This window comes from Ammospiza nelsoni, chromosome 7 (assembly GCF_027579445.1).
Source record: "Ammospiza nelsoni isolate bAmmNel1 chromosome 7, bAmmNel1.pri, whole genome shotgun sequence".
Lineage (NCBI taxonomy): Eukaryota > Metazoa > Chordata > Aves > Passeriformes > Passerellidae > Ammospiza > Ammospiza nelsoni.
This window is the reverse complement of record NC_080639.1, coordinates 18,845,803-18,866,326: the sequence shown is the minus strand read 5'-3', so window position 1 is coordinate 18,866,326 and position 20,524 is coordinate 18,845,803. Positions and strand designations below refer to the sequence as shown.

At 43.3% G+C, this 20,524-nt stretch overlaps 1 protein-coding gene across 2 annotated transcripts in view; it reads right to left on the bottom strand.

Moving 5' to 3' along the window:
* WIPF1 (WAS/WASL interacting protein family member 1) overlaps positions 1-20,524 on the bottom strand; it is a 55,989-nt gene that overhangs the window by 11,915 nt on the left and 23,550 nt on the right. Inside the window, exons 3-6 of one of the 2 annotated variants that reach the window (XM_059475690.1) lie at positions 4,976-5,122; positions 4,426-4,514; positions 2,859-2,988; positions 514-681 (exon numbers count right to left, since the gene is read on the bottom strand). In XM_059475690.1, the coding sequence (XP_059331673.1) occupies positions 514-681; positions 2,859-2,988; positions 4,426-4,476 (349 nt within the window). In that variant the 5' untranslated portion in view covers positions 4,477-4,514; positions 4,976-5,122. The remainder of the gene's footprint in view (positions 1-513; positions 682-2,858; positions 2,989-4,425; positions 4,515-4,975; positions 5,123-20,524) is intronic. The other variant, XM_059475688.1, reaches the window with a different exon arrangement.

Genomic DNA, 20,524 nt, shown 5'->3' with positions numbered 1-20,524 from the left:
TTGGGGCAGCTGTTTTGTCAGCCAGAAGCACACTCCAGACAAGCCTCCATCTGCAGTATGTCTACCAGCCAGCTGTGATGCCTCATGCACTCCCTAAGAAGCAAATCATGCTGTTGTGGAGCTGACACAAGTACTTTCCATTTGGAAAGTAGATTTTTTTCCTGGTGCACAAGAAAGAATTAGCCTGGATCCTCCTCTGTTCCCCTCTTGTCCTGCACACCCAACAGCTAAGGCAGGATGTAATTTGCCTGACTGTACTTTGCAGGTAGCCATTCAACACTACCAAGATCTTTAGCTTTCATCAATACAAGAGGAAGGGTGGAAAGGGAGTCTAGCTTCTCCCTCATAAAACCTAATAGTAAGAATAAAACAACATTCAAGCTGAAAATTACATTTCCTAAGAGCCTAGGATATTTGATGGCTTCCTCAATCCCAGCATTTAATTTATTGCAGTGCTATGAAGGCTTTAAGCAATGCCATTTTTTCACACTGGAAATTCAAGGTCTTTCTTACCGGCATCTCGATTTGCAGATCTGAGCTTTGGCATTCCTGCTTGAAAAAGGCCTCCAAGGCCAGGTGGTCCACCGCCACCAAAGCCACCACCACTGCTACCACCAAAACCCCCGCTGCTGCCGCCTCCTCCAAAGCCACCGCCGCCACCTCCACCAGATCCTTTGGGTTCTGTTGGGAAAAGAGATCCCCCATATTAGTGAAGCAGGACTGATCCTGCCAAGTCACCTCTTTCATTAGAGTAATGCTTGTAGCTGGGGGAAAAATGGATCAAAACACACAAGGTTTGGATCATCACAGCTGCCGTCATCACCACCACCACTGCACTGTGGAGGAGCTGGTGCAATAACCATAATAACCATAGCCTCTGTGTTATATCATGCCATCACTACTTTAGTCTGCTCCAGACTAGAGAGCACAGGAAATTGCTGCAGAGAACTTGGAACTGAGCATGGATGGGACCTCTGAGAACATAACATAGTCTTTGTTAGCACCTTAGTTGCTTCTTCCTGTTTCTTTGTACTTTTGCTCTCTTATCCTTCCCCTCCACTTCTCCATAAGCAGAGACAGAGCAATCTCATGGGAAAAAGGGAAGGAAGGAAGAAGGCAGAAGGTCCCTCCTCCTGAAGGTGTCTCTGGGAATCACTGCTGGGAATGCACAGAATTCTCTCATTATTCATGATATTGCAACACATCTACTTATTTAAACAAAGCTTAGTAGCAAAGGTAATGCCATTTCCGTAGGTTCAGAAGTGCAGTGACAGAATCATTAGCTGTTAATGTTTCCAACAGGCAGGAATTATTTTATCAGCCCTCTCCCTTTTCTCTCCCATTGCTCTCTAATGTCCTTATTTCTGCTGTGACAACTGAGTTGCCAAAAGTAAAATGAAGTGTTTCCACAACCACAATACATGGAAGAACCTTATTCAGAGCACCACTGCAAAATCAGCAGGTGCACAGGTTGGAATATCTGTGGAAATCAGCTCTCAGATGCTGGGCCACAAAGGCTAAGATCACTTGCTTAATTTCTTTGAGTCCTGATTTCCACAAGTTGGCATGGGTAAAATTTTCACTGACTTTGAAGTAATTAAAACCTATGGATGAAAAGCACTTCTAAAAATTTCCCCAAGAAAAAAGGAAGAGTGTATCCACAGGGGAATGTTTCACATTATCCTTCTCTTTCTTAAGCATGTCAGCTCAGTTCAGCTCTGACTCAGATAGGGTGTGAACCTCTGGAGAAATGCTGCTACCATGGTTTAGTCTTTCATCATGATTTGTTAATTCATGTAAATAAGATAATAGGCTGCATCATTTTTCTCTGTTTACCCCCTCCTTTAATCCCCTCCAGCTCATAATAGCTAGAACATGTAACTTCACATTCAGAGACAATATTTAAAAACTGTAGCTAGCTGATTGCAGAACTGTATCTAATTTTTTAAAAATTATTTTTATTTGGTCACACTCCTCTGGGCATTTCCTTCTTTTGCCATCATGTTTCTATCACAGTCCAGCCTTTAATTGCAAGGCCAAACCTAGACTGAGGTGTATCACATCTGCTAATCAGTCTGTAGAAGTGTCTTTTCTCCTTTGGAAATGAATGCTGTTCCTCTCTCAGCACGGGCCTGTGTTCCTCACTCTTCTCTTGTTTCTGTTCTGCCTTCCCAATACTTTTGCTACACAGGCTTCTCTAGCCTCCTCTCTTGGCAGCTGCCAAGATGTGCTGTGAGACACAGCAGCAGCAGAGCTGGATAGAGACCTTATTTCCATTCAGGTAAGCACTGCCTTGTGCAGTACTGCTGGGCTATCTAAAAAGATAACAGCCCTGAGTCACTCCAGGAGGAGCAAAACTGCATGCAGCAGTGACACACAGGTAGAGCTGTGGCTTCTGGCTTGGGTTTTGCTCTAAGTGGTACTGGAGCCAATGGTGTCATGCCAGGCATACATTTATTCTTATATTGTTTATGCAAAAGTAGAGTCTGAAATTCCACTTCATTCCTGTCCTCTCCTCAGTCCTTACGGGGTTTTGTTTGCCTGATCTGCTGCATGTCCTCAGCAGAACTCCTAGTAGGACTTGCATATTTTTCTGATATAAGCAAACAGGAAAATAAATCACTTTTTGAGAACTAGCAAACAAATTAGCATTCACATTTCATAAGCAGTACTTGATTTCTCAGCTGACTGTTCATTCATGATGAATAGAATTTATTTTTATGCATGCCAATTTCTGGCACTTTCTTTTATCTACTCTCATGGCAATTCATCTGATGATATATGAAATAATTTTCTGCTTTCAGATCTGTAGAACCATTCATGCCCATAGAAATTCCAGCACATAGAGTCATACTTACTGTCTAGGATTGGAGCACTTCTGTCATTAGTAACAGTCTTCTTAAGCTTTTTTCCTTTGGTAATATCAGATAATAGAGCATTTCGCCCTGCCTGTTCTGACTTGCTTAGGGATGGCTTTTCAGTATTTGCCTGCAAAATAAAAATTAAAAATAAGGAGGCAAAATAAACCACAACTTCTAGATACAAATTTCTGCTTAAATATGCTAGTTACTTAAGACTTCAGTGGCTGTCTTAACAGCATTGGAGTGGGATGCCACATCTACTTTTGTGAATGATATCAAAGGTAGCTGGCCTTGTTACTGACTTGAAGTCTCCAACACTACTGCTATTCTAATGCCCATTATTCATTAGAAACAGAACACTTCTATGTGAATTCACCTTTTTTGAACTCATGATTTAGAATCTCTCATTTTTACAAGCCAAGGCTTATCTGTGCCATTTTGGAGATGGAACAAGAATAGACTACACACAACTTGATTGTGTGGACAATCAAGTTGTGGACATTCTTGAAAGTTGTGATGAAATACAATTGCTAGATAAATCAGAGCAAAGATGGACCTTCATCTATATTTTAGCTGAGATAGAAATACTTAAAAATTAGAATTATCACTTCAATAATATTGCTCTCTTCAAATGGACCAAATAAAACCTTTGGACTTATGAGATTTGTCTCAACAGTCCTCTCTTTTCACTTTGTGTTCTGGTGACACAGTTTTTCAAGAAAGAACAAAAAAATTTCAAACAATACACTTATAGGCACATATATATGGCTCTTTCTTCTAGGAAATGGTTCCTGAAACATTTTCTAATTTATCAGATAAGTGTTATGGAGATTTCCTGAAAGGTAGGGAGAGTTGTCATGGAAGGACCAAGTAGAGTCTGTATCTTGCTTGAGGTGGCAAATGAAGGAAAGACTCTTGACTGACAGCCCATTCCGTGTAATCAGCTAGGGTTTTGCTCTGAAAATATCTAGGTACTTGAGAATGACATCTCAAGAAGCCTTCCTTCTTGTCAGTGAGGTGACTGACTGTTGGGAGGGCAAGCACAGCACAAGCTCTATCCCAGTTTAAGCCAGGCCCGATGTAGCTTCACTCACCACATTGTGCCAGATCCTGTGCTCTGATAGCACAGGCTGGCTGAGGGAGCTGTGTTAGCTAAGAGCTATCCTTACGAAATTTAAACAATAGGATTTATTTTTTTGGGGCTCAAGTCACAGAAGTACTGGAGTAGAATAAGGGAGAAGCTGGGAGTACAGGTTTGGAGAAAGGCAAGACTTCAAGTCCCATTAGACAAGCTGTTGTCTCTCCACCAGATCAGGCACTAGTGTGGGAAGAATAAAAGGATGGAGAGTTGGAGTGGATTGTGACATCCACATGAGAACTGGAAGGCAGCAGAAGTGATGGTGGTTCTTGCAGGACCAATGATCAACCATAAACAATATGTTGGACAGCTTTCCCCAAATATCATGGATACCCTCATCCACATCCCAGTATCTCTGGACATCCTATTCCAAGTGACAAGCAGCAGCAGAGAACAGTGCATAGGTTTACCTCCTGTAAAACTTACCAAGGCCAGTGTTGGGGGTGGAGGGGGAGCTGGAGGGGGAGGCACAGGCATGGTGGAAGGATGAGCTCTGTCTGCTCTTGCTAAGAAACCTGCACAGCAAAACACAAAAACACAAAGTCCGGAGATCAATATATCTTAATAAATGAATTTCTACTCAGCTAGAAAACATCCTTGCAGCTAACAGGTTTATATTCTACATTTTTGAAATCTAAATAATCAGCAAAAAGTATTTTATATGTAATTGTATGGAAACCAGCCACATCTTTTAACAGGGGCTCCCTACATGATCCCCACCGCCATACAAACCCAGAGATATACATCCAGTTTTGAACACTTACACAATCCATGCATTGCTACGGCAGTGCACAAAATGCAGTAACCAAACTGAACTCTGTTAAATCCAACAATCTTGTTCCCATGGGAGTGCTTCAGGATAGCCCCAAAGCTATACCATCAGCCCTTACTTCAAGAAGGAATCATACTTTAGGATCATACTCAGAAAGAGATGCCAACTTATTAAATCCCTTTAGTTGCTAAAAGATTCCTGCACCTCCACTGTTATGGGTAGAGTGGAATAGCAGAGCTCTGGGATGGACTCATGCTTCTTGCTCTGAAGATCCCAAGCTCCATCATGATGTCTGAATGCACCTTCCTCCTCCTCAGAAGCAGCACACACAGACATGTTCTGGAACTCTCCCTGAGGAAGAAGGGAAGCAGTCAGCCTGGCCTCTCAGCTGCAGGCTGCTGCAGACAGAAAAGCCTGGCTGCTAAAGCTCAGCCTTTCACAGCCTTCCCTGTCAGGGACCACACTCCCACTTTTCCCCACCCCAAGCTGAACTTTCAGCCTCAGGCAATCCTAGGAGGGTCACACCTGAGATATAGAGATTTACTGCAACCAAATTATGGAACAACAACCAAAAAAAAGCCTGAAGTCCTGTCAAGGACTATATTTTCAAGTCACGAGGGCTTTTTGTGGCATTTTGGCACACAGCTTGCTGGAACTGTGCCTATCAGGGGCTTTGGAGCATTTCTAATAGTGCTATGGCATTTGAGCATGTGCTTTTTTATCTGAGCTTTCACCCATGCTGGCCATTCACCTGAGCCACCTTTAGTAACAGTGATTTATATAATGTTTGCATAAGACAGGTAAACACAGTGGGAACAGGAACAGGGTAATTCTCCAGACAACCCCAGGCTGATGGCTGAGGTCCCCAGGGCAGTTATTTACATGCATACACAGCTCTTACTTTTTAAAGCAACTTAAATGTTTTCGATAAGACCAAGGGGAAGTGTGATAGCACAGTATCTGTCAAATCACCATCATACCAGGTACAGTACCCTTTACAGTTAAAATGAACATTATGAAAATGTGCTGAATGAAACAAAATGGCATTTGCAGTGAGTCACCACCTACGAAGTCTGTAATGGCATCTGACATGATCCATGATATGTGTGTCAGAAAAAACTGTTTAGAAGTACAGATTTATCTCATCAGATGCTCCTCCCCAAAAGAATTAGAATACAGCTGCAACCCCCCTTCCCTCCCCCCCCCCCCCAAATTGCTGAGTTACCTTCCTCAGAAGAAACATTTTCTGAAATAAGACTTTAATGGATTTTGTGTAAAATCTTTGTGGAGGAAAGAGTTCAGACGCATCACCCATAGCTCTGGCTGACCATCTAGAAAAGTCATGGAGTTCAAAGTGGTGTGGGGCACTAGTGCCAGCAGGTTTTTTTCTCCTATACTGCAGAAACTGTTTCCAGTTACTGCAAAAGAGCCAGCAAAGCAGAGGGGAAGCTGGCAGATAGACAGAGTGAGTAGCAAAGAGGAAACTGTGGAGCCGAGCCTACACGATGCTGTGCAAATGCACGCGTTCACAGTGCTGCAAACAGAGCAGCCTGCTCTCAGCAGTCCCCTGCTGCATTACTGAGCACCTTAACCTACCTCAGAGAAACAACAGCTTCATAGTCAGAGGATCCACTTGAATTTAGTTATATTCCCATCTTCCATATTTGTAGCTTTCAGCTGTTACATAAAAGCTGCACAAAGTCCTATGCTTTCCCAATCAGCATATTCTAAATGCAATATTTGAAATCTGAAACCTATTAAAAGCACCAAGACTAATGCTGCTTTGTTCTTCAGCTTCCTGTTTAAAAAAATAGTCAACAGGAAAATTATTTCTTACAGTAGACCACAATCATCCTGTTTCTTAACACAGTCTTTTCACAGCTGCAGTTGTCTCTAGCTTAACTGTGCCATGAGGGTATTTCACCAAGCCTTTAACTGCTTCATCGGATTCAAAAGAGAAATTCTTCTCTCTGCACTGCTCTGCTAGGAAGTCAAAGCAGTCTAGATAACGTACCATCAGTCTCTTTGGAACTCCATGTGTCACAGGAAAGTTTCTGGAGCAGGCAGAATACAGTTTGGTTTGATATCAGACTTTTAAATGAATCCTTTAAGGCAGCTCAGACCTGAATGCAGCAAGTGAGCCAGGTGGTCTGTGAAGCACTTCCTGTAAAATACCCTAACTTGTCTACCTTCCTGTCAGTTACAGATTGTTTCCCTCTTGGGCTGCTCTGTTCTACTTTTTTTCCCCTTTTAACTGGATTGTTTTAGATCAGCTTCTTAAGGAATTGGTGGCATAAAGAGGAAGTAAGGTGATGCTTGAAGCCTGAGTTCTCTAAGGGGAAGCCACTACCCACAGACCCATGCAGCTTCTCCAAAACCCTCTCTGCACACATGATTTGCAAGGAGGCAGTGGGGAGAAATGCATTAGGTGTTCCCTCCTTCTCTATCCCACCTTACATGTTCCTGTACTCAACCACTGCACACTAGCTGGTATTTCTGGCACTGAAGGGCTCTCTCAACTGAACTGCCATCGAAATTAGGTACACACTGGTGAGCTTGCATTTTGCTGCTGTTGAACAAGCCCTATAGCCCTCAGAGACAGGCTGGAAAATGGCATTTTGGAAGCACAGGACAAGCTTCTGAAGAAACCAAACTCTGGCAAAACTGGCCTGAAGTTTAACACGAGCATCCTGCAGGGTTGTTTACTCATGGGGCTCTAGAGCACACACTTCCTTTAGGAGCCATCAGAAAAGAGATCACATGGCGTGACTGAGAAACCTGTGTGCCCACACAAAAACATATCATGCATACACTTACAGAGCCCATAAACACCCTAGATTGTCAAATTTAAGTTTAAAATCAAAGTTGCAATACTGCTTCACCCTTACTTTTGTCAGTCTGACTCTGCTTCTGCTGATGAAAAGGAGATTTTTAGAAATTCAAGCTGAAGCATTTCAGGAAGAAACAGCAGCTCTGTCTTTGAATCTCCAACTCATCCTTGCTGTTTGGTTGTTCGATTTTGTACAATCTGTTTCTCTGTCTGACTCACTATAAGCCTATATGAAGAATAACAATGGTCTGAAGAGATGCAGTGGCCTGGTGACTTGCCCTCACAGCCCGGGGCAGTGCTGGGAACAGCCCTCGGGAGGAGAGCACCTCCTGGGCTGCAGACCCAAAACAGCCGAGTCAGCACAATGCTGAACTCGAACTCTGCAGCTGCTCTGTTCATCACCAGTTCACAGGATGACTGTTTCTCACAGACCACAGAGATGTCCTGAGAAGTTAAGTGTAACTCTGCCATTAGAGGAAAGCTTTGGTCACTGTCCTACACTTCTGCAATGGACTCGCATCATTTTTTGCTTTTGGTCAGTGGGAAAGAACTGAATTTAAGAAAAGGCTATTATGCTAAATTGCTAACAACTGACCCTATAATACCTGAAATAGTAACCAATCCACCTAGTAAGAAAATTTTACCCACCAAATCTGTTAACAACAAAGCTTCTTATAATGCTTGGTGCTGCAGGGTTGTTGAAAAGGAGGTGGTTCCAAAAGACCAAGGCTGAAGGTGTATTGGTACTTGAAAACCCAGGACACATGTCCTAACATTTTCTAGGCACCTAAAAATATGTTAGGCATTTCTAGTGTAAATGATCACATCTTTTAAGAAGCTATGAAACAAATGAAACAAAAAGAAGCATCACCTTTATTGTGGGATAGACAGTGTGAACAACCACACTGCCAGTGCTTGGTTTGTATCAGGTCAGACATTTTGAGCTGCTTGAAGGCCCTCCCTCTTAAACATTGAGTCAGAGGCAGACAGACAAGCTCACTGTGGTTAATCATTTCCTGCATGATTAATTTCCAAGCAAAAAAAGAGGAAGGAACAAACAACTGTAGAAATAAAACAATGTATAAATTTAAGGGGAAAAAATCTCTGAAGTTGCCAATTAAAATGCTGATTGCTCCCCTATGCAAAAGGGCCCAACTTCCAAATCAGTGTTGACTTGATTCTTTCAAAATCCATTACTTTCTCCTAATGAAAGAAAGGAATTATTTTTGTTTTAAAATCTGAATTTGAGGAAATTGGGCCACACTACCAAATACTTTAGTAAGGTAGCTCTCAAAACAAAAAGGACAGCTAACTCTAAATGCATTACAAAGTAGTTGGAAAATCACAATCAGTTTTATATAGACCACAGTATTTTTCATTAATCATTTTTTAACAGAGTACCGAGCTATTAAGCTTTTTTGCTAAAAATAGTTACAATGATGTAATGAAATTTGAACCCCCTGCTCCCACTTTCCTTGGCAGACCTGAGTGATTAGTAAGCCTACATGTCCCACATTCCACCACCACCGTCTCCCAAGGCCAGAGGGGCTGCCTCCACCAAGTGTCAGCCCAGGAGTGGCACAGTGTGAATGAGAGCTTCAGAGGATGCTGAAGGTGGCCCTCCCATGCAACACCACACCAGTAAATCCCCCCCTGAAAAATATCAGGTGTTTTTCCTCTTCTCTTTTTATTAAAGTTTCTAAATATATAGACATCTATAAATAAATATACAGACAGATGAGTTTTAGTCCCTAAAGAGTTCAACAAGGGTACCAAACCAAATTCAGTTGGGCCTGAAGCTACTGGAAGATACTGAAGAATTCCCCTACAGAGTAAAGAAAGAATATTTAGGAGACTCTCTGGCCTCAATCACTTGCACATGGAGGAGTGAAAAGCCTACCTGGCACTCAAGTAACCTGATACAAGGTTTAATTGAGACACTAGGATTTGCCGTGTAACAGCCTTCTACTCAGCAGGAAAGTCTGGATTTTCATTCTCCTAACTGGGATAAAATTTCTGAAGCTCACCAGCTTCAGGGGACAAAGTGACATCTAAAGTGATACTGTCAGTATTTTTGAGTCCTTTAACACCAGTGATGGTCTTTTAAAATAGTTTTTGGCTGAGAAGACAATCCTTTTGGTGCAGGGATTACAAGATTTTGTGGCTTGAGACAGGGCATTACAAGGGTGTGAGAATGTAGATTGTCCTATCCTGTCTGGAGGAAGCTGTGGTACCAAAAGTAGGCACTAACTTTTCACCCCTAAAACCACCTGCAGAGATCTGGACAGCCAAAAGAGAGACCAACAGAAGAGAAGTTACTCTGGCTGTCTGAGACCCGGGGAAGTTCTGGGGATCTGCTGCTGCCAGAGAGAGGAAGCCTACTTTACTGGGGACTTTTGGCATTTCAAGGAAACGCTCTGCAGTGCCCAAAATGAGTATGACTTTGAGTATGACTTTCCACCACACTGAAAAATGCCACCCCTTACACAAAATGCCAGGGCAGAGGAGGTACAGCAGTCAGTGATGGAGAGCTCCTGCCTAGACCCACTGGAGGGGTGAAGGATGAGAAGCTTTATTCACAGGCACAGGTGGAAGTGGATGAGATCTATGTGGCCCTGAAATAGGATTTGGCCCAAGCTGAACAACACACAGGAGGATGTCCCAATGGGAAGTGCATCTTTTCCAATTCAGCAGTGATTGGTGTGGGGGATGCAACACCCTCCTGCTGCAGGCAGGGACCAAAAGGGGAGAAGTGGAAGGCAAAAGCCTGAAGGGTCTCTAGCAGAAGTGGATGGGGTAGTTGTTGGGAAAGAAACATGTCAAGCCAGTATCACAGTGAGCATTTTTCCTGCCATACTTAGGCTGCAGAGAGAGGAGATGTTTTTTGTTTTGGACATACCTTTTGAAGAAATTGCAGAGTTAGTTTAGCTCAGTGATGCCATTGTAAGAGGTATATGAAAGGTGCAGATGTTGGGGAGCTAGTGAGAGCCAGTAAAGATAAACAATAACAAGAACAAACAAAAGACATGACTAGTGAGGGGAAAAAAGTGAGGATGCTGGCAGGTGCTTTCATGTCTCTATGCATGTTATCCCAGGCCCCTGTGCTCTGTCAACCCTACAGCATCTCCATCTTCCTCCACACTCCTCATGCTTACTCCCTCCTCCCAGAGCATCCAGCCAAGTGCACTGATCCTCCAGTCACCATGATCTGCAGCTCACACTGGGTAATTTCCCAGAGACCTAAAACCCCCTGAACACTTTGCATCTACTTCCTACCACCCCAGGAATACTGTAACAGAGCAGGTTACTGTGTGTGTCAGTGACAAGTGAGTCAAGAGAGCCCTGAGCCAGCACATGATCCAGGTGTGAGAGCAGTAACAGCCAGATGCACCTATGGTCCACAGCAAGTTGCATCCAGCAAACCTCATCTGTCAAACACAATTGAGACTTTAATGGAGAAAATCCAGTGGTGCTGCATCCATAAAAAATTACAGCTAAGAAATAGGCTGCTATGGTGACAGAAAGTTGTTTTAATCCAAGTATTTTAAAAATATTATTTTTTCAGTGAAATACTTTTCAAGATATGCAGAGGATCACAGGCAATGGCTAACTTTGGAGGACTGCCTCTGGTAACCAATATAGTCCTGTTTGGAAAAAACAGCTAAGCTTTTGGTCAGTCTACGTGTCTGGATGTAGACTTGAGGAAAAGCTGATTATGTCAGAGCAAACACCCTATAGCAGAAAGTATCTGACTCACTGAAAACAGAAATTGCTTACATCCAATCCATACTCTATCATTTCTTTCAGCCAGTGTGCCCAGAGGAGTTGTACAAAAACACTCCTGTCTGTCCAGGCAACAAGGGTCAGGTCACATTCCCCACCACAGCAACCTGGTCCTGGGAACAGGACCTCAGCGCTGCAAAGGACACCTGGAGCAAAGCCCCTGCTGCACCAGGCACCTCAGGAGGGAGTTCACTCTTCTTGAAACAAGCACATGAACACTTTGCATCTACTTCCTACCACCCCAGGAATACTGTAACAGAGCAGGTTACTGTGTGTGTCAGTGACAAGTGAGTCAAGAGAGCCCTGAGCCAGCACATGATCCAGGTGTGAGAGCAGTAACAGCCAGATGCACCTATGGTCCACAGCAAGTTGCATCCAGCAAACCTCATCTGTCAAACACAATTGAGACTTTAATGGAGAAAATCCAGTGGTGCTGCATCCATAAAAAATTACAGCTAAGAAATAGGCTGCTATGGTGACAGAAAGTTGTTTTAATCCAAGTATTTTAAAAATATTATTTTTTCAGTGAAATACTTTTCAAGATATGCAGAGGATCACAGGCAATGGCTAACTTTGGAGGACTGCCTCTGGTAACCAATATAGTCCTGTTTGGAAAAAACAGCTAAGCTTTTGGTCAGTCTACGTGTCTGGATGTAGACTTGAGGAAAAGCTGATTATGTCAGAGCAAACACCCTATAGCAGAAAGTATCTGACTCACTGAAAACAGAAATTGCTTACATCCAATCCATACTCTATCATTTCTTTCAGCCAGTGTGCCCAGAGGAGTTGTACAAAAACACTCCTGTCTGTCCAGGCAACAAGGGTCAGGTCACATTCCCCACCACAGCAACCTGGTCCTGGGAACAGGACCTCAGCGCTGCAAAGGACACCTGGAGCAAAGCCCCTGCTGCACCAGGCACCTCAGGAGGGAGTTCACTCTTCTTGAAACAAGCACATGAACACTTTGCATCTACTTCCTACCACCCCAGGAATACTGTAACAGAGCAGGTTACTGTGTGTGTCAGTGACAAGTGAGTCAAGAGAGCCCTGAGCCAGCACATGATCCAGGTGTGAGAGCAGTAACAGCCAGATGCACCTATGGTCCACAGCAAGTTGCATCCAGCAAACCTCATCTGTCAAACACAATTGAGACTTTAATGGAGAAAATCCAGTGGATCCAGCAGAAAAATCGAGTTACTGGGCTGTACTCCGGTCCTCAGGACAGGAGGACACATGCTCAGACACTGTCACCTCTGCCAGCTCCATCCCATCGGTGCCCCCACACCAAAAACTGAAAGGCCCTTTCCCCAACCACTCTGCAGAAAGCCCTAGGGCAAAAGGCTTCACCCTCTCTCCCAGAAAGAAGTGATGGCTAAGGATGAGCTGTTTGAGAGCTCTCCTTCAGCTGTCCAGAGCAGAGCTGCCTGCAACACTTCACCATCTACCACCCACCTCTCATCAAGGTGAGTGCTGGAACCAACACAGGAGGCTGTTATCCAGGCACTGCCCCAGCACAGCCAAGGAGGATTCTCACAGGCTGGAGGTGACCTTGAAAGGGACACTTGACTCCCAGTGCTCTGGAGAGCCACAGGGGCAACCTCTCCACACAGGGACAACACACTTGGGGCAAGAAAGGACCTGATGTCTCTCTCCAGCTTATTCCCTCATCTGCTCCTCATTGTGAACACTTAGTGTTCACAAAATAGTGCTCCTAACATATAGCCCAAGAGCTTCTCTGCAATGGGGCTACTTTTTCCAGTGTCTCATCACTGTAGTAGTGCTCACTCAATGTCATGTGGCTGCTCAGCACTGCACAGCTTTCTCCCCAAAACTGTCTTAAACTCAAGGAGCTGCCAGTAGGGTGAACAGACTAGTTCAGAAATTAGGGATTCCTGAGTATTGCCTCCAGATTATTTAGTCCTAAATCAGAACAAAAATAATTGCACTTAAGACCAAGACTTTTTTCATCATCTTATCCTCACAACATGGCACCACTCTGAGCAGGCAGGGTCACTCATGGCCTGGCAGTAGCAGGCAGCAAACAGTGAGGGGCAGGGAGGGATGTTCCCCACAAGCCACATCTGGTGACCCAGAAGCAAAAAGGGATGGCCTGACCTTTGGAATCCCCAGCTTGTTACCATGGGAAAACAGCTTTTGTTGACATGACCATATCCACCTTTTGCCTTTCCACCTATTGCTCCACTTTTATTTCTAGGTTGTTACAGCTCTGACCACTTGTTTGCTTTGTGTAGCACGACAGCAACCCTGCTCTTTGAATCAAATTGACAGAAACCTGGAGCATTTTTTCCCTTCTATACACTTTTTTGTAGCATAACAGGCCAAAAGTACCATAAATTAGTCCACCATAAATGGAGGGTTTTTTGGATACTTGAGCTGTTGCAACTTTCAGTACACACAGAAAAAAGTCAAGAAGGTAATCAAATATGGAGAGCAAACTCTGGGATTTTGCTGGTGGAGTTGTGCTGCCCTCCCACAGGTGTGCTGCAGTCCCCTTCAGAGCAGCAGTTATAATGAGAGGGGCAAACCTCTGCAAGTCCTGAGGCTGGGATGACAAGAGCCCACCTGGAGCTGCAGATTACACTGTGGGAGCTATGGGATGCCCCACACCACATCCTCTCCATGCCCAGGGCAATAAATTATAATGATGTGACCTGCACAACACCATTGCTCATGGTGCCTTCATTCATCTTTCTCTAATCAACAGGATGACATGAAGCAGCAGTCAAAAACATTTAACAACAATGGATACTTGCAGAAAAGGATCGAGAACCTCCCAAACCTCCCACACTATCAGATTGCTTCATTTCTCAGTAGATATAAGTTTAGAATTCAATTCAGCATTCAAACAGGCTTTTTTAATATAAAGCATTTTCTTCACCACAATCAACTAAGTCTTACTAAACATGCAGTGAATTGTGGTTGTTCTACTACAGGCAGCATCTATAAAATGATATTAAAATAGTAAGTGCCACTAAAGGGGAAATCTGAGGCACATAAGGGCAAGACATGTGGAATGAATTGAAAGCATAGTTTTCCAATCCCTCTTATAAATATTACAATATTCCTATGAGAATGTTGAAAAACTACAGTGCACAGAGATCAGCTCAGATTTCACATCAAAAGCCCAAACAAAAAGCTAAGTGGCCTGGGCAGTCATCAGGGAAAGACCAACTGCACAAGCAAGAGTGCATTGGAATTTTTACAGCCCAGGTGTTGACATAAATTAGAGTAACTCGAATACCTGCCATTAGAGGAGCAATCAAAGACTGATCTGCCTGGAGTGTGGGAAAAACAAAACAAAAGCCAGCCCCAGATCTGCATAATGTAAGGGAACCTGCTCCACCATGGACAGTACAGAGAACCACCACCTCGGAGCCAGGCTACTGTCAATAAAAGCCTCGGTTCAACACAGCAAGACCCATAAATCAGTTTTGTGAGAAACAGGCAACCAGGCCTGGCAGAGATTTTAATTTAAAAGAAAAAATCTAATTTTCCGTTCTTGAAGCTCATTTTGAATGATTTGAAGCTGCAAAGTGGTGAGAAACCTCCACTGGACAGGGTAGAGATGGAGAGCTTGAATTTACTCTCATTAGAGTTCATGGAAAGGCTCAGGCCAGTTTTCAGAGGCAACTGGATGAGACTCATTGTACCTTCTGACTTTGCTGAAGCATTTGAACTTTTTGAGGTCAGAATTAGAGATTAGGAAGAGCATATCCCATGAAGCCCCTTGATGTTCTCTCCCAGGAGGGATTTGCACTGTAGCTCGGGGTTAGTCATTAAACCAGATCACTTGTGAGGCACCAAATCATATTTGCACATAAGTAATGAATTTGACAAGTGTCACAGTCAGCAGGCAAGGCTGGCACTGACTCCCACAGCCCCATCCTTTGCATCAGGAAGGCTGGTGGAGCAAGGCCCACAGCCATGGTTGGCACAGAGATGCCATGCCTTGTGCTCAGCACTGCTGGTACCTTGCTCCATGAACCTGGGGAGAGCAACCACCAAGATGTGCTGACATCTGTCTGCAAGGACCACAGCCATCAACAAACTCCCCACAATGCACCCTCTGTGCCCTGCTCACAAACCACCCACTGATATTGAACAGAAACTCACCCCACTTCTTACTAACTGAGTAGGTACTACAGGATAACTCATTCTGCATATCCCCTGTGTTCACAAACCTTCTCTGACCTCCACTTCAAAAAGCTGTAAAACATTTGATCTGCCATTTGAAGGCTTATTTCAGTAACATGGCCAGGAAAAATTAAGGTTTTTGCAGACACCGCTGGGCTGCTACAAAACAGTTACTTTTTTACAATTCACATTGCCTAAGGAACTAGCGCAAGTTTGCAATAAAGCAATTGAAAATTTTCAGTTTACTGACTTTAAAATGAATATATATCATATACAAAATATACCATTACTTTTCATACTTTCAGTATTTACCAAGGTAGGTATTTTATCTTAGATCCTCCTCTGAGAATAGCTACAAAATGAAACTCTCACAAATTTTACAGATAGCTTACAGTAATAAATGACTATCACTTTCAACCCCCCAAAATGCAGATACAGGGTATAGCTGGGCAGTGTATACTGGGCATCTGCACACACAGAAGCTGGACAACAAAGCACCCATTTGCACAAACACCCAAAGAAACTCCCAGTATCCACTCTTCCTTGCTTGGAAAGAGCTCTGCCTCTGAAGTTTGGCCTGCTCTCTAGCTCGCGCTGTGTCTCGGAAAGCTTTCCCGTGGGCTGCTATGGTTTCAGTAATTATTTTTAAAGGATCTGGGAAATATAAAAACAAACCTGTGGACGAGACTTTAAAATCAGGATGGAAATAATAAAGGGGAGGGAAAAGAGGGGACAAAGAGTAACCTGAAGCAATGAGAGGGTTTTCTCTTTCTTTTTTGAGCAAACAACCCCTCCCCAGACTCTGGGACTTCAACTGCCCCTTCTTCACATTGGAGCCAATCTTAGCTCATCCCAAACTACTCAAGATACTGTGGCTAAAAGTTCATTATCTGCTCTCAGTGGTCTACAAAACTTTAGAAATTGCATCCAAAGCAATAAAAAACCCAACCAGAAGGTAAATCAAGGATAAGAGATTAATTTTAATCTCAAATGTCTTATCATACACATTTTGGTTTGAAAAGGATCAATTTAAAAACAAAAAAGGAAAGTAATAATATTACTGAAAACACCTAATTGCACATGTGAAATTACATGATCACCTAATATCCCAGCAGTACTGGCAAATGATGCCTTATTCTAATCCATATTAAAAACAAAGCCAAAATGTTATGCTCCTGCACCACCCAATTATCTACCTGGGTAGAATCCAGCAGTAAACTTCTGCAACTACAGACAGAGGAAGCAACACACTACTGTTATTAAAAATGTTCAATAAGACAACCTTAAAACTACCTTTAGATGGATTGTACAAAAGTAACAGATCAGATAACCATTAAGGAATCATTAAATAAAGCAGGTTGTCACTATCTCTGCATTGTCTGGTTCTTTGCATCATGTATAAAAATCTACTAAATCTGACCATCATTTTCTCTCTTTTAAAAAACATCAGTTTTAATCTGATATTGAGTTGGAACTACAAGAAATATCTTAAAGAGTCTATTTATTTTCATTAAAAAAAAAAAAAAAAAAAAAGTACTGCCTGTCCTTAGCAGGAACTGCTGTGGTTTCATTGCAGACCTAGGAAGTTGTCTTTGACTTAGAGGAAGATACAATCCCAAAGCATTAATGAGAATCTGTATGATAAATGATGAGGGCTGCCAGTTGAAGTTCTAGGGCTAACGCAGAACAGCAGCAGGGACAATAAAGACTCATGTTTTCCTCTTGAGTACTGAATGTGCTGAATCCATCATATGCCTTATTCTGAGCTGACCAGGACTTCCTGCCTCCAGCACCAGTTACTGGACAAAAAACCTGCTACCTAATGGAAATATGTACAGAAACCCCACAGAGGATCTCCTGCTCTAGACCCACTCCTAGGGAAGGGCAGCTCCCAAGTGAATTGGTGGCCTGCAGAGCGCCCTGCAGAAGGTCATCTCCAGCCCAGGGGCTTTTGGAACCTGTGGACTGGTGTTTAGAGATAGCCCCAGGCAAGGAGTCGGAGTCCTGGTGGCTGCTCACCCAGATTCCCATTTACAGCAGAAGCAGTGGAAGGACAAACCTGAAATTCTTCCTCCTCCATTTGGATTTAGTTTGTCTCTTTGCAGAGCAGTCAAAATCTAACCCACAGCACACTGAACATCTCTCCACAGGCTATAGGAGAGACCTCAGCCTTCAGCATCAGAATTTGCATGTGTGCAATCACCAGCAATACTCACGTGCTGTTCCTATCACCAGCAATTTCCACTTGGTCCAATCTGGAAAACATCCTGAGTAATACGAGGATGAATTTTTCTGTTAAGTATTTCCAACGCTGCCTTTTGGCAAGAAAAAAATGTCAAAAGTCACTTGGAAAAGAGAGGTACAGCTAAGAGACGTTTCGATTATTTCATAAATAAGCTGCCAAAATGCAGAGAACAAAATCCAGGCAATACTAATATTCTTCATATTTATATCATTATAAGCCAAGCTGAGATCAAAGTATTGACCAACCACAATTACACTTTGTTTCATTTACTAGAACAGAGCTACAATAAAAATTTTACCCACAATAGCTTTGTAAAGCCATTTTTACATGAATCCTTCCATCTGCTTTTGCAGCAAGACTTGGTATTTATGCAATATATATGTTTATGAAATATAGGTGAGATAACATTGAATTGGAGGTTTCAGATTAGACACCTGGCCTTTAGCTGAATACTTAATGATACTGGGACCATGAAATTTGCAGGTATGCATCCAAGTACACAGCACAAATCTGCAGCAGGTGATGCCAATTTAAACACCTACAGTAAGGGCACACAGTTGTCTGTGACTAATCTAAGGTTTCATTGTTCAGTTGGAAGCCCTGTAAGTAAAGATAGCTTCTGAAGATTTCATTTATGAAATAGGCTTCTCTACTTGTTTTGGCAATTATCTAATAGATGGCAAGGTACCAGTTCTGTTTTTCATCAGCCCGTGGTTCCTTCAAACTCAAAGCAATTCTAATGTTACATAAAAGACAACGCAGGAATTTAAATTCCCAGATCTACCTGGAGAGGCACTAAAATTTGTGTGTGCTTAATAATGTGGAGTTTGGGTTAAAAAAAAACAAAAAAAAAAAAAAACAGAGAAAGAGGGAAACTATTTTTATGCCTTGTCAAAGTTTGAGACCTGAAGAGATTTCTATCTTGCTGTACTGACATCATGGCACTGCTGATGAAGCACAGGGCTCTCTGACTGATGCTGACTGCCCCCATTATCCCTGGTCCTGCAAGGGACACAGGCAAATTGGTGCTGCTCCAGCTAGGACTGGGAGGACACAGATTGCAGAAGCAGGAGGGCACACAGTCCTGTAAAGGGCTCTGGTTTAAAGCATGGCACAGATGAAACAAAAAGCATCCAAGGACAACAAACTGAAAACGCCCATCTGCTTTCCTCCCCATCTCCAATTACAGAAGTTTTTGCTCCAGTTTATTTCTCTTTGGAAACAGCTTTTTACAGCTGCACATGGCAAGTACTTAACTAGTAAGCAAAGAGGAGAAGCTGGAAAGAATGATTATTAATGGATTCTGCCAAAAAAATAGTCAGGGCAAAGTCACAGCTCAGGACACAAACTAGCCAATCTCCCCCTACATAAAGACAAAGGCATGTCCTGAACTGCCTTCCTGAGAGGGAAAACAGCACAGCTGCCTTGCCTGCTGCAACTACCCAGGCTGGAAACACACAGCATCCCTCCACTTGATACTTAGGAAGCTGGTTCAGTCAACACATGTCAAAAGAGAGTGTTTCCCAAGTCATGGTGAGTAAAAGCCAAGAGGTTCCACTCAGTTATCTGCATTTTATTTTAAATATTTATATCTCTAACTGTTTTATATGACCTTCCACAACAAAACATTTCCATGAAGCAAGAGTAGCCAAAGGCAGTGTGCCTCGTGGGTGCCTGTCCTGGAGGGCATGGGTTTACCAGGGGGCTCAGGCCACTGTGGTGACAGCCCATGTGGGGCCACAGCTGGTGGCTGCACAGCTCAGGCCCAGGCAGAGGTGCCAGGAAGGTCAATATGCCAAGAGGGACAAATGCACATCTCGCCTGAACCCAGCAGGAGCCACAAGCCATTGCCTGAGGAGAGACAAGGGGCCTCACCCAGCTGCTCCAGGGTCAGCAGTGCCTCCTGGCTCTTGCCAGTGTTTTGGAAGTGGTGCCCAGCCAGCATGGCACCTCTGTGTTAGCTGGCACCTCTGAGGCAGCCTGCCACACAGGTGGCACAGGAACTCCCTGGGACCCAGGGAACAGCCAGATTTAGAGATTATTGGCCTCTGCCCAAGATAGCAGGTCTAGCTGAGCTCCTGCTGGTATTCCAAATGCGGGTCTATTGCATGAAAGTAGTAATTTAGTGTAGTTCAAGCTGAAAAAAAGTATGTAGGACATACCAGTGCCATGAAAACACACCCACAAAACCAAAAGCAGCCACACACCATCATTCAGCACTTGCATTTCCTCTTCAGAACATTCAACAAATGCTCTTACTCCAAAGAACAGTTGTAATTTGTCCTTGCTAGTGCCAGTCTACCAGCAGTTCAGAAGAGAAAAGAAACTGGTACCTGCAGGCTTTAGTGCTCAGTGCAGGTGCCCTGAAACAGCAAGTACTGGAGGGTGGCAACCCATTTCCCCTTATCTGTAACAAGAGTGGCTGTCACAGTTGCTGAACCCCAGCTAAAGTTATCATCACATCTGCTGAATCCTGTAAATATGGCCAAAACCCTGATCAAACTGGCTGAATGATTTGGTTAGCTTGCAGGGGTAAAACCAAACTTTAAGTAAATTTGAAAGCTAAATTTAGCAGACGGCAGACTGACCTGTAACTACTAACATCTTTGCTTTCAAAACCAGAATTTGTAATTAGATGGAGAGTTAAGACCTACTTCAAATCTGAGGCCCCAACCTTCCAAATAAGAAGCAATTTGTTTCCTAAACTCAGAGAGCTGTCGTACCTGGATCAAACTCACAG